Source organism: Sus scrofa, chromosome 13, assembly GCF_054392235.1.
Source record: "Sus scrofa isolate SSC_HxYL_T2T_F1_AM1 chromosome 13, Sscrofa_HxYL_maternal_Yorkshire_Landrace_v2.0, whole genome shotgun sequence".
Taxonomy (NCBI): Eukaryota; Metazoa; Chordata; class Mammalia; order Artiodactyla; family Suidae; genus Sus; species Sus scrofa.
The window spans coordinates 40,937,345-40,961,583 of NC_139395.1; the positions used below are offsets into that span (position 1 = coordinate 40,937,345).

Sequence of the window (24,239 nt, forward strand, 5' to 3'; positions counted from 1 at the left end):
CAGAAAGGCCCAGAAGACATGAAGGAAAAGAGACCTTGGAAGAGGGACTCTAAGGCATCCCCCTCCTTGGACTGAGGGGCCCCTTGGGTCATCCCTTTCCCTGAGGGGCACTGACCCAACAAGGAACGCAGACAAGGCCTCACTGTGTGCCATTTAGAAATGAGGCAACAAGGACCTCATCTTTCCGGGAGGAGCAGGACACCCACCCCCGTCCCGTCAGCCTCCAGGGCTGAGTCAAGGCTGCTCTGGGAGGGGGCGGGGGGCTCAGTCCAGCTGTCCCCTCCGCGTCATGTGCAGGAGGCCAGGCAGCTCGCCTTACAGCTTGGTCCATCTCTATATATATCCCCATTTGGACAGCTGCATAGACTGAGCGCAACCCAGCGGGAAGGCAGGGAGTGCGGAGAGGAGGCCACCCACCATGGCCCTAGGCTTGGAGCAGGCAGAGGAGCAGCGGCTGTACCAGCAGACCCTCCTGCAGGATGGGCTCAAGGACATGCTGGACCATGGCAAGTTCCTTGACTGCGTGGTACGGGTGGGTGAACGTGAATTTCCATGCCACCGCCTGGTATTGGCCGCCTGCAGCCCCTACTTCCGGGCGCGCTTCCTGGCTGAGCCAGAGAGTGCCGGCGAGCTGCGCCTGGAAGAAGTGTCCCCAGATGTAGTGGCCCAGGTGCTGCACTACCTGTATACATCGGAGATCGCGCTGGATGAGGCGAGTGTGCAGGATCTGTTCGCCGCCGCGCACCGCTTCCAGATCCCGTCCATCTTCACCATCTGTGTGTCCTTCCTGCAGAAGCGCCTGTGCCTTGCCAACTGCCTGGCGGTCTTCCGCCTTGGCCTACTGCTTGACTGCGCGCGCCTCGCCGTGGCCGCCCGCGACTTCATCTGCGCGCGCTTCTCGCTGGTGTCGCGTGACGCCGACTTCCTCGGACTCTCAGCTGACGAGCTCATTGCCATCATCTCCAGCGATGGCCTTAACGTGGAGAAAGAGGAGGCGGTGTTCGAGGCGGTGATGCGATGGGCGAGCAGTGGCGATGCTGAGGCTCAGGCAGAGCGCCAGCGCACCCTGCCCACAGTCTTCGAGAGCGTGCGCTGCCGCCTACTGCCGCGTGCCTTCCTGGAGAGCCGCGTGGAGCGCCACCCTCTTGTGCGTGCCCAACCCGAGCTGCTGCGCAAGGTGCAGATGGTGAAGGATGCACACGAGGGCCGCCTCACCGTGCTGCGCAAGAAGAAGAAGGAGAAGGGAAAGGAGGCAGCGGGAGCCAAGGCCACTGACAAGGGCACAGCAGAAGCCAAGGCAGAAGAGAATGAGGAGGAAGATGAGCGTGTCCTACCTGGGATTCTCAATGACACCCTGCGCTTTGGCATGTTCCTGCAGGACCTCATCTTCATGATCAGTGAAGAGGGCGCTGTGGCTTATGATCCAGCAGCCAACGAGTGCTACTGTGCATCCCTCTCCACCCAGATCCCCAAGAACCATGTCAGCCTGGTGACCAAAGAGAACCAGGTCTTCGTGGCTGGGGGTCTTTTCTACAATGAGGACAACAAAGAGGACCCCATGAGCGCTTACTTCTTGCAGGTGCCTGGCCAGCCTTGGGAGGGGCGGCTGATACTGGTTTCTGGGCACTGGGAGCAGTCTTCCAGCTCAGGAGAGGCTTGTGTCTACTTGTTGGGGAATGTTATTGGTTTAGGCTGAGACGTAGACCAAGGAGGATGACGGACAGCCATTTGCCTGAAGGCCGAAGATAGGTATAGGGAGTTAACAATAAGATGCATAACTTTGGTGTCTCAGTTTCAGAGAGATGTCAGCCCTAGGATGGTGTGATAGGCTTTAGCTCTGCACAGGGGTTGGTGGTTAGGGTTATGAGAAGGAGAAGCAAGATCAGCCTGGGGATCTGTCCTGGGTGTCCCTTGTCTTCCCATTGGCACAGAAGGACCAGGAAGGTGCCCAGTCCAAGCTGTGATGTGACAGTGGGAACTCAGAGGGCAGAAATGACTTCCTAGTAACTGGCCAAGTAGGTTTGAGCCTTGCTAGTCTGTGGAATTTGGAGATAAGGAGGGGAGGGTGCAGTGCTTCTGACTGGGGAATGGTAAGTGGAAGAGAGGGGAAGGAGCCTAGTGAGTGGTGTGCTCAGTGAGGCTTGACCAGATTTGAGAGGGGTAAGGGGCACAGTGCTCAGCCTTCAGAAAACTCTCCTAAAAGATGAGCCACTGGTATGGTTATTGCGAGATTGTGGGAATGCCCAGGACGGCACACTTACACTGTAGAATTTAAAGAGTGAGTGGCTATATTTGGAAATTTCCTTTGCAGTGGGATGGAGTGGAAAACAAGAGGTGGGCAGGCCTTAATTCAGGAGTTGTCCTGGGGAAGGGCCAGGGCCCCAGCTGGGCCTCTCAGAGGCCTTTCTCAGCTTTGTGGGAAGCCCATCACAATGCTATAATGGCGGTCTCCTGCCACCTGGGAGGTGGAACTCTCAGGTGTTCTTAGTTTGAAAGGAGCTGGGGCATCATATCCAGGCACCTCCTCCAGGCTGTGCTGGCCCTACCTGGAGTCCCTGGCTCCTCTGTGACCTGGAGGTGGCCAGACAAGGTTGGGCTATGGGACTGGGACTGGGACTGGGGCGGGGGTGGGGACGGGGATGGGGGTGGGGGGGCTGGTTGCTGACTGGGTGCCCGGCCCGCAGTTTGACCACCTGGACTCAGAGTGGCTGGGTATGCCGCCTCTGCCATCGCCGCGTTGCCTCTTCGGCCTGGGAGAGGCTCTCAACTCCATTTACGTGGTCGGCGGCCGAGAGCTCAAGGACGGCGAGCGCAGCCTGGACTCGGTCATGTGCTACGACAGGCTGTGAGCACGGACGCGGGGGGGGGGGGGGGGGGGGGGGGGGGGGGCGGGGGCGGGGCTGAGGACCTGGGCGGGAGCCTGGGGGCTGGTCCCGAGAGGGGTGTGGTGGGGGAGTGAGAGCCCAGGGCTTGGATAGGGGCGGGGCGGTTGGCAGGTGGGATGAGAGCGAGCAGCTGAGAGGTCTGGGATTCCGGTAAGGAAGCAGGTGCACCCCAGTATGTGTTGGGTGGTGAGTGAATGCAGAGGCAAGGAATGAGAACACCCAACTCTCCTCCCCTCTAGGTCATTCAAATGGGGCGAATCAGACCCGCTGCCTTATGCCGTGTATGGCCACGCGGTGCTCTCCTACATGGACCTTGTCTATGTCATTGGTGGCAAAGGCAGCGACAGGTGAGGCTTGGGCCTGGAGGGAATGCAGCAGCCGCGTCTTTGGGTAGAACGGAAGCAGTCTAACAGAGGTTGTCAGGGGTCTGTCCTGGTTGCTTTGGGAGGCAGCGGGAGGGACTGGGCCAAGGGGCTTGGGTAGCTCTGCTCCTGACTCCTCGTCTCACTCACCACCCCCCACCCCACAGGAAGTGCCTGAACAAGATGTGCGTCTATGACCCTAAGAAATTCGAGTGGAGGGAGCTGGCCCCTATGCAGATGGCCCGCTCACTCTTCGGGGCCACCGTCCATGATGGCCGCATTTTCGTGGCTGCTGGGGTCACAGACACAGGGCTGACCAGTTCGGCGGAGGTGTACAGCATCACAGACAACAAGTATGGTTGCTTCCCCCTTCATCTCCCACCCCACTCTTCCACAGGACAGCCAGGATCGAAGGGTCCTGCCGTAGCTGCCTGGCTCCGTGGCTCTGGGCCCTCTGTATCTGCCCTGGCAGGAATCATAGCCCCTGTCTTGGGTCTCAACTACTGAGCTTGGACATTGGCATAGAAATAGCCCCTCTATCCTGATCAGTGGTAAGGTGGGCTTCCCTCACAAAGTGGGGCAAGGGTTATGGCCAGCCTGGTCTGCTAGGGAGAGCTCCCTAGGGATGCCAGTTTCCTTAATCAGAGGCTCACACCAGGCACTTGGCTTGGTGCTAAGGAATCAGCAGTGACCAAGACAGAAGCTGCCCTGCCCTGGGAGGTCTGGAAGGAAATGAGGCTGGAAGACCTGTTGGACTTAGCCAGCTAAAGGAGTGGTGGGAGAAGAATGCCCAGGGCAAAGGAAGGCTGGTGCCAAAGCAGTTAGGAGAAAAAAAAAGGCAGGTCCATTGGAAGAAAGGGCATTGGTCAGATTGGATGAAGTGTGGTAGGTGAGGAGAGGTGAAGATGGTGGGTACAGGGGCTGGAGAGGCAGCGAGCACGCTGAAGAGCTTTATCCTGAGAGTAATGATATGCCTCTGATGGGTTTTAAGCTGCCATCTGTGTTTTGCTAAAATGCCTCATGGCGGTTGTTGTAGAGAATAGGGATTTCCCAAGAGGCAAGAGTGCAGCTGTATAGCAAGAGGGGACAGTGGCCTGGAGCTGGGGGTACAGCAGGAGTGGGGCAGAGAGGATGCATTGGAGAAAGACTCAGGCCAGTGCTTCTCCCAGATCATGCTAGAATGAAGATTCTGATTCTCAGCTCTGGTGCAGGACTTAAAGAGTGTTTTTCTAACAAACCCTCAAGTGATGCTGATGCTGCTGGTCCCTGGACCACATTTGAGAGCAAGCTTATGAAATAGAAGAGGATTTAGCAATTGATTGGATGGTGGGGCTGCAAGGAGAGATGGATGCTTCTGAGTGAGGATGGGAGGTCATTTATTGAAGAACCATTAGACTTAGGTAGGAAAAAATGAGGGTCCAGTTAGGACATATGGATTTGAGGTGCCTGAGGGTGTGCAGGAGGAGCCTATTGGGGCAGAAAGAGGGCTGAGCTGGAGGGTGTGATCTGGGGGTTATCAGAACTCAGAGGAGACCAGCTCCCTCAGGAGAGAAGGTATAAGTGGGAGAAGTTGAGGCCTAAGCCCTGAGGGGTAGGCGGGGCACATGCATTATTCTGGAAGGAGTTTGAGGATGTGAGGCTAGGGAGGGAGGAGGCAATGACAGTCACACCTGCAGAGGTGTGTGCTTTAGGCCCTGGATTCCAAAGCCCTGTGGTGGTTGGGAATCTGAGAGCAGTTGTGGAGGGTGGGAGGAAGGCCCAACTTTGGGAGCCAAGGGAGGGGACTGAAGACGGCTTAAGAGCAATTGGGCTGTGAAGAGGAGAAGAGGGTTGGGGCCAAATGGTCACCAAGGTAGCAAGTGGGAGCTGGTTCAGGAGTGAAGGTAGGACATTGGGGAGATCCCTTTTGGGTTTCATGGGGCAGGTTGGATGGAATGACAAAGGGACAGTAAGGGAAATGGTGGGGACAAGAGGATGGGGAAGAAGTAGAGACCAGAGGGTATTCCCGAGAGGCCAGGAAACAGGAGATTGCACTGGGAGCATGGGTGCCCTGGAGTCTGATTTCGAAGGGTGCAGTTGAAGCTGTGGGTGCTGGCAGGGGACAGTCACAGGGCTCGCTGAGGCCCCCTGGGTGATACACCCCCTTGTGCTCCCTCCTCCCCCACAGGTGGGCGCCCTTTGAGGCCTTCCCACAGGAGCGCAGCTCACTGAGCCTGGTCAGCCTGGCGGGTACCCTCTATGCTGTCGGTGGCTTTGCCACGCTGGAGACTGAGTCCGGAGAGCTGGTTCCCACAGAACTCAATGACATATGGAGGTGAGCCTGGCTCCAGTAAGGTGAGGGGAGTCAGGAGCAAGGCAGATGCCCCTCAGCTCTGTGGCTGGGTACCGAGGCGGTGGGTGGCAGCCTCATCGGCCAGTAGAGCTGATCCCTCTTCCAGGAAGTCCTGTGGAGAAGGGGCAGCAGACATGCCCTGCTCAGCCCACAGTCTCTCTGGTTTGTTGCAAAAGTCCGAGTTCGCACACATGGCACCACGCCCCACTGTGGAGCATCGACTGTCACAGTTGGGAGCCAAGGCCAAGCTTAGAGCACCAACCCACAGAAACAGAGTGGGCCCTGAGAGGCAGCCAGTCCTTTCCTCTGCCCTCCCTGCTTCTGGTGCTTGCTCTGGGTGAGGAGTGCTGGGTCAAGATTAAGAAGTAGCTGGATCCCATCTTATTAGAACCACTGCCTTCTATGGCCAGTCCTTTCTAGGGGTGGAGGGGAGAGGTTCTGGCCACCTGGGGCACCTTCTGAACCCTCAGTGGTCCCCAGGGCTGCAGGCAGCCTCTAGGGAGCAGTGCTCCTGGGGAAATGGGACCTGGAGGGCCTTCTTGGAGTGTTGAGTGAGCAAATTCTCCAGAGAGGTTTGGGAAGGTGTAGACCTTCCTGGAGGGAGGTAGATTTCAAAGTGTGGGATTCCTTGAGAATATTGGGTGGGTGTTCTTTGGGGGTGGGCCCCCTTTCCCAGAGCATGGGTGCTCTCCAGGAGCAGACCTTCCTGGAGATGAGCTTGGGGCTAGGCAGTGGCACTCCCCAGGGGTGGCCTACGGCACCCAGCCACCCTTCCCTGCTGGGTTCCACTTTGGACTTGGCTGACCAAGCTCCTTGTCCCTTTCCTTCCTCCTCCCACCCCAGATATAATGAGGACGAGAAGAAGTGGGAGGGCGTCCTGCGGGAGATTGCCTATGCCGCTGGGGCCACCTTCCTACCTGTGCGGCTCAACGTGCTGCGCCTGACCAAGCTGTGACCCACCCTGAGGCCTGACTGTGCCCCGCCCCTCCATGCTGTGGCCTGTGCAGGCCTGGAGTGTGGGAGAGGCAGAACCTACCTGGATCCCATCCTGTCATAGTGCCTGAGGGGCTGCTTCAGCCAGGAAAGGAAAATTGCTGCCCAGTCCTAGTTTTAGGGCAGGAAGGGGACACTTTCAGCCTCTCCAGTGTCTCCATACCCCTCAGTGTTTTTGGCCCATGAGGCAGAGTCTTGGGGGATGTCCCTGGCCTGGCTGTGTGTGCTGGTAAATTCCCACAGGATTCAGTCTTCTTGCCTGTCAGATAGGGAGTGTCCCCATTGAGTGCATATCTTGCAGCCTAGATGAGTCTCCTTCTCCTCCTCGGAAGAATAAAAGGCCTTCCGAGCAAGCAGCTTGGGGTTTGGGATCAGGTGTTCCAAGCAAAAATCCCAGGCTTCTGTATTCAGATGTTGGGTTGCCAAGGTCGGTGGTCTCTGCCCTCCACGTGTGTCTCCTCCATAGTCTGTATGCACCAAGAGCTTGAACCCCAACCAGGAACCTCGAGCTCATCATTCAGTATGGATAGGGAGCCAGAAGACTGCTGGGGGATGGAGCAGGGAACAGCCAACCATGGTAGAAAAATCTTTTATTCTATCGGTCAGGCCCCATCTGGCCTGGGCTGGGCCTGGGCCCAGGAACAGCTAAGCAGAGCCTGTTCCTCTTCCTGTCCCCTCTACTCTGGCTTCTCTTTGTCCTGCTTCTGCTCCTCCTCCAGCGCCAGGGTTCGCTCTCGCTCCTTCACCAGTTGGACACCACAGTAGGTGACAAACAGGACAGCCAGCGTGGTCTGGGGGAACCCTGTATGGGGCGGAAGTCATGGTGTCTGGGAGCAGCGCCATCCCCCAACCCAGTGACTGTTCTCTCCCCACTTGACTGGTTCTCCCTGATGAGTCCTTGGGGAACTGTGGTGCAGTAGGGACATTTCAGGAGGTCAGAGTCCTCCACACTGACGCCTGGTACATACTGTATCCCCTGTCCCTCACCTCTGAGTAGCAGGCGCTGTGCGACCAGTTCTGTGAACTCACGGCTGTTCAGGCTTACAAGGTTGTACATGATGATGGCCCAGAAGTTCATGGCCCCAAAGATGGCTCGGACCCTGCGGGACATCTGCTCCGACAGAGAGGCCTGCTTAGTCCAGGAAAACATTGTCAGTGAGGCAAGAGGCACAGGGGAAAGAGGACACAGTGGTCAGAGGCCTTGCCCACATGGCCACCCAGGTCCCGGGGATATGCCTGTGTCTCTTAGAGTCCCAGGTCAGGACTCCCTCATTGTTAAAGATGGGAAACCGAAGTCTGGAGAGAGGAAGGGCCTGGAGCACATGCCCTGCACCCTGCAGAAGGTAGGGAGGGCTAGATACCCACAGGGGGAGCCATTGCCCTGACAACCAGGAGGGTAGTGGTGAAAAAGTTCTAGACTGGGAACCAGGTGTGGCTGGAAAACTCTAGAGAGCAGTGGTGCCACCCCCTCCAGTGCCCCAGCAATTCCCAGCCCCAGGCCTTCCCTGCTCACCTCAATGTGTGCTAGGGGTCCCCACTCTGCCAGCTTCTGTACCCAGAGCTCAAAGTTGAGGCCAAAGCAGTTAAGGCATGACCACAGGTAGACAATATCACAAGGCCCAAGCCACAGAGTGGTGATAGCAAATGTGGCCACAGTGGCCCCCAGCTCTGGGATCACCGAAGAGTGCTCCCCACCAATGTGGTCATACACGTACCTGCAGGAAAGGTGGGGAAAGGGGCCAGTGGGAGTGTGGGAAGAGGCAGGTGGGAGATAGGCAAAGGATACACTACAGGGGCAGCCTTTTCAACACTGTCATCCTGGATATATTCAACATTCCAGGCCTCAGGTGGCTGTTCCTCCTCTACCCAAATTCAAAATGTGGAGGGATCAGCCTCAAACTTCCTGTCTTCTTTAGCTGCATTTATTCTCCAAGTGATCTCATCCAGACTCAAGACACCTAATACAGTCTCTATGCTGATGAGCCCCAAATCTGTCTTTTAGTCCAGTCTCTCTCCTGGACTTCTCACATGAATGACTGAATCCCTCGCACCTGCTCAAACCCACTTTCTAGCTCCCATCTTAGAGCTAATGACACCACCATCCATTCAGTTGCTGGCTAGAAGCCTTGGTGCCATCTTGGATTTTCAATTCCCCTCTCCACTCACATCCAAGCCAGCAAATTCTACAGGCTCTCCTCAGTCCTGAGCACTGCTCACCACCTCCACTAACATCACCCTAGCCCAGGCAGTCATCTCCTCTCACCTGGATTATTGCAAGAGTCTCTTTAAGTCGTCTCCCTGCTTCTGCCTCTGCCCCCTACCATCCATTCTCCATACAGCAGCTAGAAGCATCTTTTAAGAGTGTAACCTGGATCACCTCACTTCCATAATCAAACCCTCCCCTAAAAGCTCCTCATTACATTCAGAATAATCTCAACCACCTTCTTATGGCTAGATGATCCTACATTGTCTGGTTTCTGTCTCCCTCCCTGACTTCATCACTCACCACTCTCCCCCTCGTTCACTATGTTCTCTCCTTACTAGTCTTTCTGACCCTCAGACACATACAGCTGGTTCCTGTCATAAGGCCTTTCTACCTGTTCTTCCCTTAGTCTGGGAATTCTCCAGATTTCCTTATCACTCAATTCTCAGTTCATCTCACAGAGGCCCGCCCAGACCCCAAATAAAGAAGTTTTTATCCCATTACACTCTTCTATTATTTTTTTCATAATGCTTACCACGTCTGCTACCTACACCACAGCTCACGGGTAGGCCAGATCCTTAACCCACTGAGTGAGGTCAGGGATCGAACCCGCAACCTCATGTTTCCTAGTTGGATTTGTTTCTGCTGTGCCAAGAGGGGAACTCCTAAAATTATCTTATTTATGTGTTTTTTTAACCTGTTTATGGTGTTCCTCCTCAGTAGGCTGTATGTTCCATGAGTTCAAGGTCTTTGCCAGTTCACTGTTGTATCCCCAGTGCCTAGAACAGTGCCTGGCACATAGTAGGTGGTCAATAAATATCTGTTAAATAAATTCAGTAGAAAATCCATTGCACAACCAGCCTCTCTCTTCCTGACCTCTTCATTTCCAATGCTTTCCACTTGTACCTCAGCCACCCACTCCTATGGCCATACCCCAACTTTCTCACCACTTGCTTTACTCCTTCCTAACTCCCATCCTTCACCCAGCCCCACCTAACCTGGCCCCCTAGCTCTACTTCTTCGCTCTCATTGACACCTCCCCTTTCCACTGTCACCTTCCTCATCTCATGACCCCCTCCTGTTTTTAACCCTTCTTAACAGCCTTATAGTCAATGAATCATCATCACAATTAACCTAAAAACTCTCCTTCACTTTTTCCTTCTCACCCACCTGGGAAAGTCCAATCACCCACTTTCTCCTCACTTGCACCCAAGAAGCCAAGCCCTGATGGGGAAAATCCCACACCTTCACATAATTAGAATCCATAAATCCACTACCTCCAATCCTGTCTAGGCTATCATTGCCAAGATTTCTCTAGTCAGCTTCTTCTCCCAGGCTCTGCTGTGGCCACTCTACCCTCATCTCTCCTGCAAGAATGAGTGGGTGTGGTGGGAGATGTAGGCAGGGGGAAGAAGGCACACAGATGCTCCTCCTCCTCCATCCTCAATCCTGCATCTCTCGGCTGATAACCTTGCCTCCTGCTTCATGGAGAAAACCGAAGACTTCAGGAAGAATCTGTCACCTTCCCACACTTACCTGCATCCACTCTTTTTCATCCACACTGGCTTTTCTTCCTCCTCCCTGTCCCAAAGCCCAGGGCCCTGCCTGGCACTTGTTCTATCACCTTCTCCCTTCTCAGGGACCTCACTCTATCAATCACCCCTCTCTCCTGCATCAACAATTTTTTTCCTCTTTATTGAATGATGCCCCTCAATACCCAAGCATGTTTCATTATTTCTTGTCTTTAAAACGCTCACTTCGGAGTTCCCATCATGGCTCAGTGGTTAACGAATCTGACTAGGAACCATGAGGTTGCAGGTTCGATCCCTGGCCTTGCTCAGTGGGTTAGGATCTGGCGTTGCCATAAGCTGTGGTGTAGGTCGCAGATGTGGCTCGGATCCCGAGTTGCTGTGGCTCTGGTGTAGGCTGGCGGCTACAGCTCCGATTAGACCCCTAGCCTGGGGACCTCCACATGCCATGGTTGTGGCCCTAGAAAAGACAATAAATAAATAAAGACAATAAATAAATAAATAAAACCACTCAGTGCAGTCCCTCAGTTCCCTCCACTTCTTGCCTGCCCCTGCCTCTCCAGGGGAAGGCTGAAAATCTCCATGCCACCAACACTCTTGCTTCCTTGACCCCAGCAGCATCTGAACTGCTTGCCCCCACAATGCTGGGATGGGCTTTCCCTTAGTTTCCAAGGTGTTCTATAGTCCTGACTTTTCTCCTGCTCCTCTGATCACTCCTTTCAGGTCCTTCTTTTTTTTTTTTTTTTTTGGTCTTTTTGCCATTTCTTAGGCGGCTCCCGTGGCATATGTAGGTTCCCAGGCTAGGGGTCTAATCAGAACTGTAGCCACTGGCCTACACCAGAGCCACAGCAACGCGGGATCCGAGCCGCGTGTTCAACCTACACCACAGCTCACCGCAACGCCGCATCGTTAACCCACTGAGCAAGGCCAGGAGTCGAACCCGGAACCTCATAGTTCCTAGTCGGATTCGTTAACCACTGCGCCACGACGGAAACTCCTCCTTTCAGGTCCTTCTGTCTTCAGCCAGAGTCCTAGGCACATGACTTCTTGCAAGTCATCACGCTCTCCTTCCTGACACCCCCAATTCACAGTCAAGTCCTGTCCAGGCTGCCTGCTGGGTCTCCATTCCAAGACCTCCAGGGCCCCCACCCAAATCCAAATCTCTGTCTTTCGCCTAGACTTCCATGATGACCTCCTCACTCCCTCCTTGCTTCATCTGGCCCAGGGGTCATCTTTGAAAACGTGGACCGAATGGGACACTGCCCTGCTCAGACACCTGAGGGATGGGTGTGACACCCCCCCCCCACCCAATCCCAACTCACTTGCAAAGCCAGTCGTTGATGCCACGGTCAAAGTGCCTGTGAAAGGAGAGCAGGGGGGGGTGTGAATCTGCCAGGAGCTGAGCTCTGGGGCATGGCAGAAGAGGCTAACGTTAAGTGGGGACCCCGAGGGCATGAGCTGGGACCTCGCACTCACGTCTCGGCGAACACGTAGAGCGCTGTGATGCACTTGGGAGGCTGGGGTGGGTCCAAGTGGTCGAGGCGCGCCACGGTGTTGACGACGCCGAAGAGGACGGCCGCCTTCACCCAGTCGTACACCAGGTTTGAATAAGCTAGACCAGCTGGGAATGGGGAGCGGGGGTGGGGGGGTGGGTCGTCACTGCCTGGGGTGGCGTCACGCTGGCCTCCCCTCCTCGTACCCCAGCCTCCGTAAATCTACAGGTAGTGCGGAGCCAAGCTCCCGCCTACAGAAAGTTCCCAGTTCTGGGGGGAGGTCCTTGCGCCAGCACCGCCCCACGGAGATCCCACCTCCTACTTCCGGTGGGAGGGGCTGGCACGCGGAGAACCTCGCCGGGTGTGGAAATCAGCTCCGGGTCCCAGTGAGGTGGGGCAGCCTTTGTCGGATATCCTTCTGGGCCTCACAGGGCAAACCTACCTCCAAGCCCTACGCATTTCAAAGAGTAAATGCCCACTTCCCCACCCTTGGATAGGTGCTGTGGCCCCTGGGGCGTCAGCTTCCTCAGTCGTGCCGCCTCTGTGGAGTCTCTCTGAGGTGACGGCTCAGCCCCCGTCCCTGTCCCTGGCCCAGCGCACACACACCGAGGGCGCTGTCTGGGAGGCGGTTGGCGAACTTGAGGTCACTGGGGATGGTGAGGATGTAGAAGAAGTGGAAGAAGATGTCCACGGCCACGATAGCCACCACGCTGAGGCCTGCCTGGGCCCGGATGCGCCACAACTCGCCCTCGCGCCGCACCGGCTCCACCTGGCTCACCTGGGGGATGCCAAGTATCTGAGTGGTGAGTTGCCAACTAACTGCCTGGGCGTCAGAGGGTGAGGGGAGAAACGGCTTAAGGCAGCCCTGAGGGTGGAGACACAGGCCACGCTGGTGGCTGAGGAGGGATCACTGCCTCCCAGGGGGGACCCAGTCCTGTCTTGGGAGCCCACAGGGTTTCCCCTCACCTGGGCGTGGAAGCGGTCAAAGGTCATGATGGGCCCAAAGAAGAAGAAAGGCAGGTAGAAATTGTACTTGAGCAGGTCAGCTAGGGAGTAACGGCGGTCAGGGTGGGCACAGCTTTCCAGTGCAAAGCTGGTACATCGCAGCACCGTGAAACCACTGCCCCCGTGAAACAGCACCTCTTGAAGATCAAAAGTCCCTGTTACAAACCCGCTCTGGATGGGAGAGAACAGGCCGCAAGCTCACCAGAGTGCCCCTTGTCTCTGGAAAGCCCACCCAGCTTCCCACAGGGGCCCAGCCTGGTCCTGCTGTCTTCCTCTCTGCCAGTGCCAGTCAACACTGGCCACCAGGGGCCAATTTCTTTTCTTTCTTTTTTTTTTTTTTTTTTTTTTGAATGTTCTAAGGTTATTTTATTTTATTTTATTTTATTTATTTATTTATTTTTATTTTCCCACTGTAAGGGGCCAATTTCATGTGAAGTGCCAGGGCAGAGCAGGGACAAGCTGGATGTATCCCTGCTGTACAGAGGTGACCGCCTTGTGAGCAAGGCATGCTCCATGGTCAAAGGCTTGAGGATGGGATGGGTGGGAAAGTGAAAGAAGTGCTTGGGGAGACTTGGGAGGCAAAGGTTTTGGATAAGGTGAGAGGTTTGGGGTCCTATCCCTGCATCCTCTGCTCCTGCCCCACCCCAGTGCTCACCTGCCAGGAGATTAGAGGGTCCAGTTTGAATGAGGCAAGGCTGGCCAGGCCGAGGCCAAGACAGAGCCAGGGCTGGCCCAAGAGTGAGACCATATAGAGGCCCACACAGTGGCCCAGCAACAGCAGCAGGTACCACGGGCCCATTGTGCCCACCACGGCCAGGGCCCCATACACAGCATACATCCAGGAGCGGAGCTGCAGGCAGGGAGAAGGCTTTGTTTATCTCTCCATATAAGCCATCCCAGGATGGCTTCCCCATAACCCTTGTGGCTGTGGGGCAGAGGGAGGTGGGGGCTGGGGTAGCTCAGGTCCAGCTCACCTGGGGGGCAACCATCGTGCAGAGTTTAGCGAACAGCACGTGTCCGGAGAGGGCAAAGACGATGACATTGCGGAAGGAGGTGAACCACATCACCCACTCGAAGTCAGCCACATCCTGGGGTAGGCCCGGGCAGGTTAAGGTGGGGCTGGGGCAGGATGGGCTGGCACTTGGGCTGGTTGGAGTCCCACCACCTTCCCTGCCCCATATTCTTCTTATGCATTAGAGAAGAGCAAGACTGGGGTCCCTGCCTTCCCCTCAGAGGAAAGTACCAGGAAGACAGGTAGAGGAATGAGGGGCACCTAATGGGCTGCTGAGCTCCTCAAAGCTCCCTCTCTGCCCAGCATGCCTGACATTCCACCAGTATTGTGTTGATCTTGGGGAGGGTGGTGCTGGAGGCCCTGCTGAAGCGCGTCTTGGTTTGTTTCCTAAATGAACAGTGTCTGGGGCAGGCTCGATGTGGCCCGAGCAGGACAGAGGAGGGGCCACTGGAGTAACTGAAGATGCTGAAATTCAAGCCAGAGACCCACCCCTTTGCAAGCCTTCTGGGAACAGGGAAGAGTCGGGAAGGGTTTGGGATGGGCGAGATGTGCCAGGGCTCAGCGACCCTGGGATGTGAGGGACCTACCATCTTCCGGCCAATGTACTCCCAGCCAGGTCGCACAGACTCCCGGAAGGCCTTCCTGTGGGCCCCATCTGAGAACAGAGTGGTCTCAGGAGGAGAGGCCCCTTCAACCTACACCTGCCTGTACAGCAAGGCTAACCCCTGGGGAGAGGGAAAGGGGCCTGGGTCTCTCTCTGCCTGTGCTTCTCTCTGGGTCTTCCTGTGTGTCAGGGACCAGATCTCTGTATCCCTCAGTCTCTTTCTGTCTCTTTGGCTCTGTCCAGGTCTCTGTTGGTGCCTCTGCATTTGAATCTTCCTGTGACTGCATCTGGCTCAGCCCACCCCCTAGGGCCTAGGGATGAACCTGGGTCTGGAGCCTCTAAGTTTCTGATGTTGCCAGCTGGAGCCCTGAGACCCCTAGGGGAAGAAGAGTCCTATCCCTGCACCAGGGCCCAGCTGTTACCTTGTGAAGCCTCAAGGAGGCCCCGGCCAGCATAAGCTAGGGCCCCGCTCAGCACCAGGGAGTACAGGCCCACCTCCGCTGCAGGCAGTGCTGTCTTGATGCCCATAGCCTGGATGGAGCTGAGAGAGACAGATTGGGTGAGAGCACTGCTGCCCCCCTGCCCTGCCTGGTCCAGTTCATGGTCCCCCACTGAGGTGGTGGAGACCCCAGACACTGCCACTCCAGCCCCTTGGGAACCTCATGCCCTCATTTTCCCCTCCCATCTCCCATTCCTCCCAGGCCCCCAAGCATCTGATGCCCCATCCTAGCTGCTGCTCCAGCTCCTGCCCTTCCCACTGAAAGCTCTGGAAAGCATTATCTTCACTCTCAGCTTGCCTTTCTCACCTTCATTCACTCTTCCATACCTTTCAGGTGGACTGGTCCCCACCCTCTGCTCAAACTGCTCCTCCAAGGTCTCAGATGACGTTCATGAAGAGAAACTCCCTCTGCATCACCTCAATCACTGAGGAGGGCCCTGGGATCCCCACTCCCCTCAATAAGTTTCCCTCAACTCTTGAGAAAGCCTCACCCTCTCCAGGCCCCCTTCTCTGATTCCTACACCCCTTCTGAGCAGCCTTTACTTCCTGTGACCTCCCTAGGTCCTGACCCATCACCAAGCCTCTATCCTTCGCATTCAGCCTCTTGCTTCTCACTGATCCCCATTACCCCAACCAGCCCCTGAGCTCCGGCCTGCCACATCTCTGGTTCCTGCCTGTGTCCGCGGCCACACCGACCCACTCTCTCAGTGCTCTGTGTATTCAGGCTCTGGATGCTGGCTGGAGGCTGTGCTATTTGAAGAGGTGCCCTGGGGTAATGGGTGTGGGGCCAGGCTGGGCCAGGTAGACACCAGGGAGTGTGCTGGCCGCTGCCCAAGGTGCTGACCGGTATTGAGCTCAGGTGAGCCTGGCCACTCCCTCTTGTCAGGGCTTAGCTCATCCCCAAGAGTTCTTCTGGATCATCTTTGGGACCTCAGCTAGTACCTATGCCCTCTACATATTACTCCAGCCTGACCTGGGGCCTTCCCAAGGGCCCCATGGGTGACAGACTCAGGGCCCAAATTAAAGGGAGGAATATGTCCAGGTATCGTCTTGGGCTAGATAAGCCAAGAGGTGGCTGGCATGGCCCTGTCTCCTGCCCCAGATTCCCCTCACCCCCCAAATCTCTCTCACAAATTCTAAAACCAGCTCTCTTAGGCCTCCACAGCTGGCATTCTCCCCATTACACAGATGAAGGGGCCATGGACCAGAGAGGGGCAGGGACCTGTCAAGGGCATACACTGGACCTGGGACAGAATTGAGTGTTCTCAGTGAGCCCCCATGGGGTCTTAGGTTGGAGAAGACTGTTGGCTGCCCCTGCTCCTACCAAGGGGCTGCCAGGCCTGACTTCTGCACTGCTGCTCTGAGGGCCGAGGCACCTCCTCATGGGCCGGGTGGGGGTAGGGAGGCCCTGAGGATCGGGTTAATGGAGCAGAAGCCTGAAACCGGAGCACGGTGAAGAGCCCGCGAAATAGCTTTGTCAGCTGCCTCCCACTCGCCACTTTCCAATTTTAGCTCCCCATGGCCGGTGCCCGGTGTCCCCAGTGAGGCCTCTGTGAGCAGGGCCAGGGCTGGCCCCCAGCCTAGGACCTCTACTGATAGACCCCCGGACCTGAGCCAACCTGTGGACACAGGAGTGCCCCCTGCCCGCTCTCCTGCCCACCTCAGGTACACCTGGGGTAAAGCCCGCCTTGGGCCCTGAGGTCTGGGATGAGGGGCCTGGGTGGGCTCTACAAATCTCAAGGACCCCAGAGAAGCTGCCTCTCTGGCTGACACTGACCTTGAGGAGGCTGTGAGGGACCCTGGCACACTGCCCACCTTAGGGCTCCGGGGTCCTGCGTCCGACCGTGCGACCGTCCGACCAGCTGGGCTCTGGGGCCACGGTGGGGTGTGTCCAGCCCTGGGGTCTCCACCCCCTCGAGGCTATGAACGGTGAGTGGCGACAGCAGGAAGAGGGGGAAGGAGGAGGACAGGGAGGAGGTGGCCTTCCTGAAGCAGAGCTGAGCGAAGTGGAGCAGAGCCGAGTGCTGCAGAGCTGCTGGCCACAGGGAGCCGCAGGGAGGATCGTTGTGGAGGCGGGGGAGGAAAGGGGTGGCCAGTGGCATAGGCTCAGATAGGGACACCTGGACCTCACTTCAGACTGCTGCTCCTATTCCATAGATCCTGTGTCTCCCTCTCACTGCTGGCCAGGGCTCCCCTCTTCCAGGAAGGTTTCCAGGTGGTTCCTGCTGGCCTCTCCAGGTTTGTGAACCTTACCCCCACCACACACACACACACACACACACACGCACATACTTTTGTGCTCAGCTCCATGAATTCTAGCACATACTTTTACATGTTAATTCCCAATGGCTATCCCAGGGCACACCCACCTAGCCCCCTGCCCTAGTCTGTTTTATCATGCTGAGAGTCCTGGCTGGCCAGCATCAGTGACTGGTGGGGGGGCTGACTTGCCTAGTGGTATTGGAACTGGCAAGAGATATGTGGGCCCCATATTCCAGCCCTGTCTCTTAAGGAGCTTCCCAGATGGAGTGGTGCTAGCAAGTTCACTTGAGAGGGTCCTTGGGGTGGCTGGCATTTTCTCAGTGCCAGGGTGGAAGCAGACAGCAATGTTCCTAACCAACTGGGACTTCTCTGGGAGAGAGGAGTAGGAGGACAGGGCCCTCACTCTGGGAAAGAGCAGCCTAGGCCTCAGCCCAGCCTACCTGATGCAGAGGGGTATCCTGAAGGTCACTCCGCCATGGCCCCAGAGCCCAGCTGGTTGGACAGTCACATGGTTGGAGTCCCGTGGTGGGTAGTGTGCCAGGGTGCCTTACAGCCTCCTCAAGGCCAGTGCCAGCCAGGGATGCAGCCACTCTGGGGTCCTTTGGGCTGAGGATCTGAGAGTCTGTGAGGGACTGCCTGTTCATGCATGTATATGGGGGGGGGGGGCGCAGGATCTGGGAGGTAGAAGGAGCTGTGTGACTGTAATTGGATAGTCCTGGAGCCCCTGCTGATCCCCTGATCCCAGTCATAGGCTCAGCTGAGGCTACAGGAGGACGGAGTGCTTCTCTCTCCTGCCCCCCAGCAGAGGCACTTCCAGGACCTGAACAAGACCTGAAGGGAGAGTCCATTACCTTCCCATAATGCCTTCAGGCAATGAGCTTCCTCCCAAGCATGCGGACATGCTGGCCCACAGGAAGAAGCAAGAAGACTCCAGCACTCAGTGGCTGTCCCCTGACTCTGAGAAGTATGAAGGGTGATTATTGCACTGTAGGGGCTGCGTGGGGGCTGCTGTCACGGACTGTGGGTGCTAGAGGAGGCCAGTGTTAGGGAGGGGTGCCTGAGCCAGACTGTGGGGTTAGGGTCGGGCTTCCTGGAAGAGCGGGGTCATCAGAGCAGAGTCCTGAGGTAGAGTCAATGATGTTAGAGGAGACATGAGTTAATCACAGTAGCCAGGCATGTTTCTAAGGCTGTACATCTTTAATGTACCACAATCGCCAGGGAAGGGGTTACCTGTACCATTTTCCTCAGTTGATAGAAAAGGAACCTGACATACAAGGAGATTAGGTTAGGTAGTTGGGTCAGCCCCATAAGCTTCTGGAGCTGACTGCCCTGCAAGGGCAAGAACTTAGCTCACCTATCTATACCCAATGCTGGCTGAGACCAGCCTGGGCTGGCCATCAGGTTGCTGCCCTTGTGAGGCTCAAAGAGAATGGTTCCGGGAAGCAGATGGGTTGGTATAGCTCCACTTTTAAGATCACAGGTTCAGCCAACTGACTTGAGCCTGAGCTTCACCTTGCTGGCAATCCACTTCTCTGAGCCTCATACTCGTCTGTAAATGGGCACACTGCCGGCCCTGACCTCACTGGGTTCTTGGGGGGATTCAGTGACTCATTGCTTGGCCGAGGCCTGGCTCACTGAGCTGCTTATAAAGAGAGGCTCTTAGACCGAGACGCCCTTGCTCCAGAGGTCCAGACAAAGCAGGAAGAGTGGTCCACTGGGTGAGTCCTGTGCAGTGGGGTTTGTAGGGAGCTTGGCATATGGGGATGGCATGAGGGTGGAGGGCTAGGGAGGCCTCTTGGACCTGAGCTGAACAGCTTGAGGTCAGCTCCCTTCTGTGTGAGGGGTGGTGAGAGAGGAAGACGCCTTGCATCCACAAAATGAGGAGCAGGAAGTGACTGCAGGAAGACCAGCAAGGGCTACTGGGAAAGGTGGGCAGGGGAGCCAATTCACTCAAGTCTCAGGCCGTTTTCATGTTTCTTGTTGATCAAAGTAAAAATGCAGGGAAAATGTGTGTGTGTGTGTGCGTGCGTATGTGTGTGTGTGTGTGTATAATTGTCTTGGTTGTGTGGGGGGTCTGTGTGGGGTTTTTTGGTATGTTTATGGCATGTGTGTGTACTCCTGCGATGTACTCTGTGTGTGTGTGTGTGTGTGTGTGTAAGGCTCAGGGACTGTAGGAGATACGGTATGTGTGGCAGCCTGTGGAGAGGGGGTGGGTGGGCAGAGACTTCCTTGTAGGGTGGTCGTGGGCTCCCTGGGGGAGGAGATCGGGAGGCTAGTTCTGGCCACTGGAAGTGGGAGCAGGGCCCCAAATGAGTCCATTTGCTGCAGGCCACCTGACTTGGACTCCTGAGAGCAGGGAATGGCCCAGGGACAATGGGATGTGTTTGGGGCTGGGTCAGCCTGAGCCAGACTGCAGCCTTGTCCAGTTCAGCTGTGGTGCCCTAGAGGCCCCCACGGGACAGTGGCCAAGCCATGCCCATGGCTCAACCAGGTCTCACCTGTCAGTGAGACTGTCACCTGAGCTCCAGGTCCACAGCACCTGCCTGGGGTACAGCCAGGGAGAGGCCTCACATGAGGTTTCTCCATCCTCAGCCTCTGCTTGTTGTTCCTCCACTCTCCATGCACCTGTCACCTGCGCCCACCACCTTGTGGCTCTGGGTAGGTCCTCAGTGTTCTCATCTGTGAAAGGCACTTATAGCCCACCTGCTGCCCACTGGCGTGAGGGCTGGGGAGGTCATGCTCATGGCTACGGGGACAGTAGTAAGTGGTGCTACTCAGGAGGGGCCATGGACACTAACCTGGATGGACCAGGTTGCCCCACTCCCCACCTGACCCACTTGAGTTATATTCTTCAGGGCCCTAGTTCTTGGCTCCTTTGACAAAAACCCTTTCCTCCCTTAAAGGCTCTCCTGGGCCTTCCCCGTTTACCCTCCTCCACCCACACCTCTAGGAGATTGGAAGGACAGCCCCCACCCCACCCAGACCTGGGCAAAGAGCCTGGAAGCCACAGCAGGAAATACAGGGGGCTCTGAGGTGCTGCTTCTGCATACCCCTTCTGGTCCATGGTGGCCCTCTGTTTCCCAAGCCTCTCTGTCTGGACCAGCAGGTCCTTGAATGCAGCAGCAAGTCAAATTCACCTCCAGGCCCCTCACAGTCCTGGAGAGGTTGGCATGCAGTTGGCACTCAATGACTGCTTGATGGCCAGCTGGCTGATTGGATAGTGGCTTGGGAATCTGTCTCCCCAGCTGACCTGAGGCTTCCTAGAGCTCAGGGACTGTGTCTCCCTTGCTTGGAACCCTCACGTTTGGGGCAGAGGAGTTGCTTGACAGGTATTTGTTGAACTAATAGAGGTCATATTGAGGGCTAACATTTATTGAGCACTTACTGTGTGCCAGCCGCTGTGCTAGCACTTGGCACCTTTTAACTCAGTGAGTCCTGAAGAGAGATTCTGACAGGGGAGTGGAGTAGACCTGCTCTGACTAAGCTGAGGGTGCTGGTGGCAGGTGTGTGACAGGGACTGTTGGCACACAGCTCCACAGCAAAGCTCTCAGGGCTGCCTGCAGAACCTGTAAATTAAAACTGTCCTGTTTACACCCATAGTTGGCTAAAGATTGCAGACTAACTTCTGCAAGATGCCCACTAATCAGTTTGCCCGAAAATGTGCTAACAGGATTTCCTGTGCCCAACTGCAGTTTCCTCCCCATCCAATGTGGAATCCATCTATTGACACATGTCCCTACAGAAGTACACAGCAAGCTAAAATCAGTTAAGTGTCTTGGAGGCATTCTGACACCGATAACAGTCTTTGAGGAAGGTTTCTATTAGTGTCCCCATTTTACAGATGAGGCTCAGAAGGTTAAGTAACTTGCCCAAGGATACACAGGTGGTGAGTGGAGAGAAATCTGCCTCAGGCACTCCTACCTGTTCAGACTCCAGGGCCAGAAACCCTTTCCTCCTCATACCCAGCCCTGGGCCAGGAAGGACAGCAAAACTACCTTGAGTAGTCAAGGGTATGGATCATGCCACCCTGCACTCCCTTGAGGTGACCCCTGGCCCTCCATCCATCCCCAAGAAGGATGGCCAGTCCTATGCTTGCCTTCCCCTCCCAGGGGCTCTGCTTAGGGCCAGAGCTTGCACCCCTCTGCACTCAGATCACCCTCTGGGCTCCCTGGCGCCTGCAGGAGAAGGTGCTAACTGCTTGGCCTCATTCTAACTGCATCTGGCTCATTCCTCACTGTCACACAGCCACCTCCCAGCACAGGTCCTCTTCCTCTCTCTAGCTCTGCCTGGCTATTTCACTTCATGTGGGATCAGAGGAAAACTTCCTTTTCAGGGACCCTTAGGATCCCTTCTTCCTGATGGCTTTCACTACACTTGCTGGGGGTCTCTAGACCTGTACCCCATACAGGATTGGGAGCTCTGAGTGGAAGGCTGGCACAAAGTCCCTCCTCAGCCTCACCTCTGAGGAAAAGCTCAAGCAGACAGGGTCCTAGAAGGCCCAGGTGGTTTCCCCTGGGGAGGGGATTTTCACATAAGTACTGTGTTTGTGAGTCACCACACAGGTGACACACATGACTGGTCTTCACAAGCGGGAATGTGCATCCACATCCACACAGGCATGCACGCAACCACACTCACCTGTGTGGAGGGGAGGGGCCTATGAGTGTTGTGCTGGCACTGTCTGTGGTAACATGTGTATACATATAGTTGCATGCTCCTGAGTCTAGGTATCTGTGTACATCTGTGTTTTGGTGTGGCCTGTGCGTGCACAGTTGTGGCCACAATATCTAGAGTTGGGGTGTGTGGCCACAGACCATGGAGCCACCCCTCCTCATGGCAGTAACTGCAGTAGAGGGGGTGACACTCTGCGGCAGTCACAGAGGGGCATGGGGCAGCAGCACCCCTCCCAGTTCACCCCAGTGCTGCAGTGAGGGAGGCACACCATGCCTTTTTCTGGACCCACTGCCTCAAAATTCTTCTGCCCAAAGCTCCAAGCTGGCCCCACCTCTGCCCTCTGCCACCAGCACTCACAAGCTTCAGCCTTTTGAAAGTAAAAGGAGGTGCCTCTTGGAGCAGCTGTGAGGGGCAGAGCTGCCCAGCAGTGGGTAGGCACACCTACGTCTACTGCTGTGGAGCTGCGTGCCAACAGTCCCTGTCACACACCTATACCTAATCCGCTCAACTGGAGGACCCTGGTTTTTGCAAGCAGGCAGGCTAGTGTTAAATATTAGCTCATTGTCTTTCTGTGAGCCTCACTTTCTCTGTAAAATGGGGTGACAACACCCTGGGATCCTGGAGGTCTAAATGGGGTCAGGTTGCCAAGTAGATGCTCACTGGGAGCTTCAGTGATCATGAAAACACCATTATTATTACAAGCCTGAGGGTCTGCATCAATGGAAGAGCCCTAAAGGGTGGGCTGACAAGAGAGAATGATGCTCCCAAGTCTGTGGAGGGTGGGGATGGAGCGGGGAGTGGTGTGTGAGGATGCTCTGGTGAGGGATAGGGGGGTGGGGCTGGGGATGCTCCCAGCCTGGAGTACTCTGGGCTCTCCTGCACATATGGAGACCTGTGGGCATTAAGGGTCCCCCACTAGGCTCTAGGACAAGGCTGATGAGCACCTGCCCAAGGGACTGCATCTGTACATTCAAAACCAGCTTGTCATCCCAGAGCTCTTGCTGATGTCAACAGACCACTGGGCTTCTTTCCATGCTGTAGCCAAGCCTGCCCAGGGCTTCTCCTTTGCAATCCTACCATGGTTTGTTGGCTCTGGTCACTCTTGGAAAGTCTCTTCTGGGAGAAGGGGCCCAGCTGGCTGCCCCAGATTGGCTTTCAGGGGCAGATGGATTCCTCAGACAGATCCTGGTCCTCTCAAGGCCGGAGGCTGCCCTGTCCAGCCTGAGCTGCCATCCTAGTGCTTGTCCACCTTCTGCTGCCGCAGGGCCTGCAGAAAGACTCCTTTTACCTGGCCCAGGGTCTCGTGGTACATACGGAAGTCCTCCTCCTTTCCCCGCAGGGTACTGTCCAGGGCAGCCTTCAGCATTTCATTCTCCTCCACCTGGATGGCTATCCTGGACCACATGGAGAAAGGGCTCAGCATGGCTGAGCTGGCACATGTGTGATGCGTGCATGTGTACAACAGCCCTGGGAATGAAGCTGCCAGCATGGCTGCTCTTCAGGCTCAGGGTTCTCGCTTCCCTGTCCCCCCCTCTCATGGACCCTTGGGGGAATACTGTGGGATTTCTCTCTGGGCCTACCCAAAGCTACTGGGCTTGGCACGCAATAGCCCCCCAAAATGTTGTCTGCCTCAGGAATGAATACTCATTTGTAAAGATTCCCTCTCCTTCCTTTCCCATCACTGCATATGACCTTAATAGATTTAACCCAGTGAGAGCAGGGGGTTCAGCAACCCAAAAACTTCCCTTGGGACGCTGGGGTCTTTAGGCTCATAGCTGGGTTTCTCTGCCCTCTGATGGCCAGCCACTGAATTGCAGGCCTAGAACCCAAGCCCCAGCAGGACCAGCCTTCTGGGCAAAGAGAAGTCAAAGAGGAAGGGACATGATCCCTCTGCCTATCTACACCTCCACCTAGACACTACCCTTTCAGGAAGATGGGGTAGGGGGCACCTGGTGGTCAGCTCCTCCATCTGGGATTCCACAGGCACATTGGAGAGCTGGGTAGAGGACAGGTCCTTCCTCTCACTCCCGTTCAGGTTATGCTTGGTGTTAGAGGCGGGAAGACCTGTGGGGCGGCAGCAGCCACTTTCTGTGATAGGCCATGGCCCTGTGTTAACACTTCTTTCTCCAACCCCCAACTGCTCGCTTCCTGCTTTTCCACTTCTTTCAAGGTGCAGGACAAGGGTTGCCTCTCTCCAGGCCATGACTCTGCCTGCTTTGTAGTAAGGTGATTCTCTGATTACTGTCTCCCTCTTTGCACTTTACAAGTTTCTGGAAGGCAGCTGGGCCTGAGGTCTGGCCTGCAGATTACATCTGAGTGTAGGCAGTCATTGCATCTGATGCCCTCTTGCCACTGCGTCCCCCACCTCCAGTCCCCATCCACACAT

At 56.0% G+C, this 24,239-nt stretch overlaps 3 protein-coding genes and 1 long non-coding RNA gene across 22 annotated transcripts in view; 2 read left to right on the forward strand and 2 right to left on the reverse strand.

The window, feature by feature from the left end:
- Positions 1 to 363: 363 nt before the first annotated feature.
- On the forward strand, positions 364 to 9,634 carry KLHL40 (kelch like family member 40). Its single transcript, XM_013981524.3, has 6 exons — positions 364 to 1,579; positions 2,685 to 2,845; positions 3,125 to 3,232; positions 3,415 to 3,600; positions 5,415 to 5,561; positions 6,423 to 9,634. The coding sequence occupies exons 1-6, from the start codon at positions 419 to 421 to the stop codon at positions 6,532 to 6,534; spliced, it is 1,875 nt and encodes a 624-aa protein (XP_013836978.3). The 5' UTR covers positions 364 to 418; the 3' UTR covers positions 6,535 to 9,634.
- On the reverse strand, positions 7,146 to 16,787 carry HHATL (hedgehog acyltransferase like). Of its 5 annotated transcripts, none has more exons than XM_005669421.4 (12): positions 16,733 to 16,787; positions 14,841 to 14,959; positions 14,402 to 14,469; positions 13,777 to 13,890; positions 13,458 to 13,652; positions 12,764 to 12,973; positions 12,404 to 12,575; positions 11,781 to 11,925; positions 11,627 to 11,662; positions 8,086 to 8,287; positions 7,560 to 7,701; positions 7,146 to 7,374 (listed from the first exon to the last, which is right to left on the reverse strand). In XM_005669421.4, the coding sequence occupies exons 2-12, from the start codon at positions 14,944 to 14,946 to the stop codon at positions 7,250 to 7,252; spliced, it is 1,515 nt and encodes a 504-aa protein (XP_005669478.2). In that variant the 5' UTR covers positions 14,947 to 14,959; positions 16,733 to 16,787; the 3' UTR covers positions 7,146 to 7,249. The 5 variants fall into 5 exon arrangements, 4 of the variants coding, with proteins under 4 accessions (XP_005669478.2, XP_020927370.1, XP_005669477.2 ...); XM_021071711.2 differs by having other exon boundaries at positions 16,695 to 16,787; XR_014822861.1 differs by lacking the exon at positions 8,086 to 8,287.
- LOC106505578 (uncharacterized) overlaps positions 12,140 to 24,239 on the forward strand; it is a 43,514-nt gene continuing 31,414 nt past the window's right edge. Inside the window, exons 1-5 of one of the 3 annotated variants that reach the window (XR_014822921.1) lie at positions 12,140 to 12,600; positions 14,662 to 14,977; positions 15,252 to 16,582; positions 17,075 to 17,155; positions 17,982 to 18,152. This is a non-coding gene — a long non-coding RNA (uncharacterized LOC106505578). Of the gene's footprint in view, positions 12,601 to 14,661; positions 14,978 to 15,251; positions 16,583 to 17,074; positions 17,156 to 17,981; positions 18,898 to 24,239 lie in introns of those variants that run through there. The other 2 variants (XR_014822922.1, XR_014822923.1) reach the window with 2 other exon arrangements.
- CCDC13 (coiled-coil domain containing 13) overlaps positions 18,356 to 24,239 on the reverse strand; it is a 45,849-nt gene continuing 39,965 nt past the window's right edge. For 4 of the 13 annotated variants that reach the window (XM_084987943.1, XM_084987945.1, XM_084987942.1 and 1 more), the window contains 2 exons: positions 23,803 to 23,917; positions 18,356 to 23,247 (listed from right to left, as the gene is read on the reverse strand). In XM_084987943.1, coding sequence (XP_084844069.1) covers positions 23,088 to 23,247; positions 23,803 to 23,917 — 275 coding nt within the window. In that variant the 3' untranslated portion in view covers positions 18,356 to 23,087. Of the gene's footprint in view, positions 23,248 to 23,625; positions 23,918 to 24,239 lie in introns of those variants that run through there. The other 9 variants (XR_014822852.1, XR_014822851.1, XM_084987949.1 and 6 more) reach the window with 7 other exon arrangements.

Coding starts and splice junctions, on each gene's coding strand:
- KLHL40 (XM_013981524.3), top strand. CDS start 419: ATGGCCCTAGGCTTGGAGCAGGCAGAGGAGCAGCGGCTGTACCAGCAG. Junction 2,846..3,124: donor GTCATGTGCTACGACAGGCT/GTGAGCACGGAC, acceptor CCTCCCCTCTAG/GTCATTCAAATGGGGCGAAT. Junction 5,562..6,422: donor GAACTCAATGACATATGGAG/GTGAGCCTGGCT, acceptor CTCCCACCCCAG/ATATAATGAGGACGAGAAGA.
- HHATL (XM_005669420.4), bottom strand. CDS start 14,946: ATGGGCATCAAGACAGCACTGCCTGCAGCGGAGGTGGGCCTGTACTCC. Junction 14,470..14,840: donor CCTCCTTGAGGCTTCACAAG/GTAACAGCTGGG, acceptor CTCTGTTCTCAG/ATGGGGCCCACAGGAAGGCC. Junction 8,288..11,626: donor ATCAACGACTGGCTTTGCAA/GTGAGTTGGGAT, acceptor CCTTTCCTGCAG/GTACGTGTATGACCACATTG.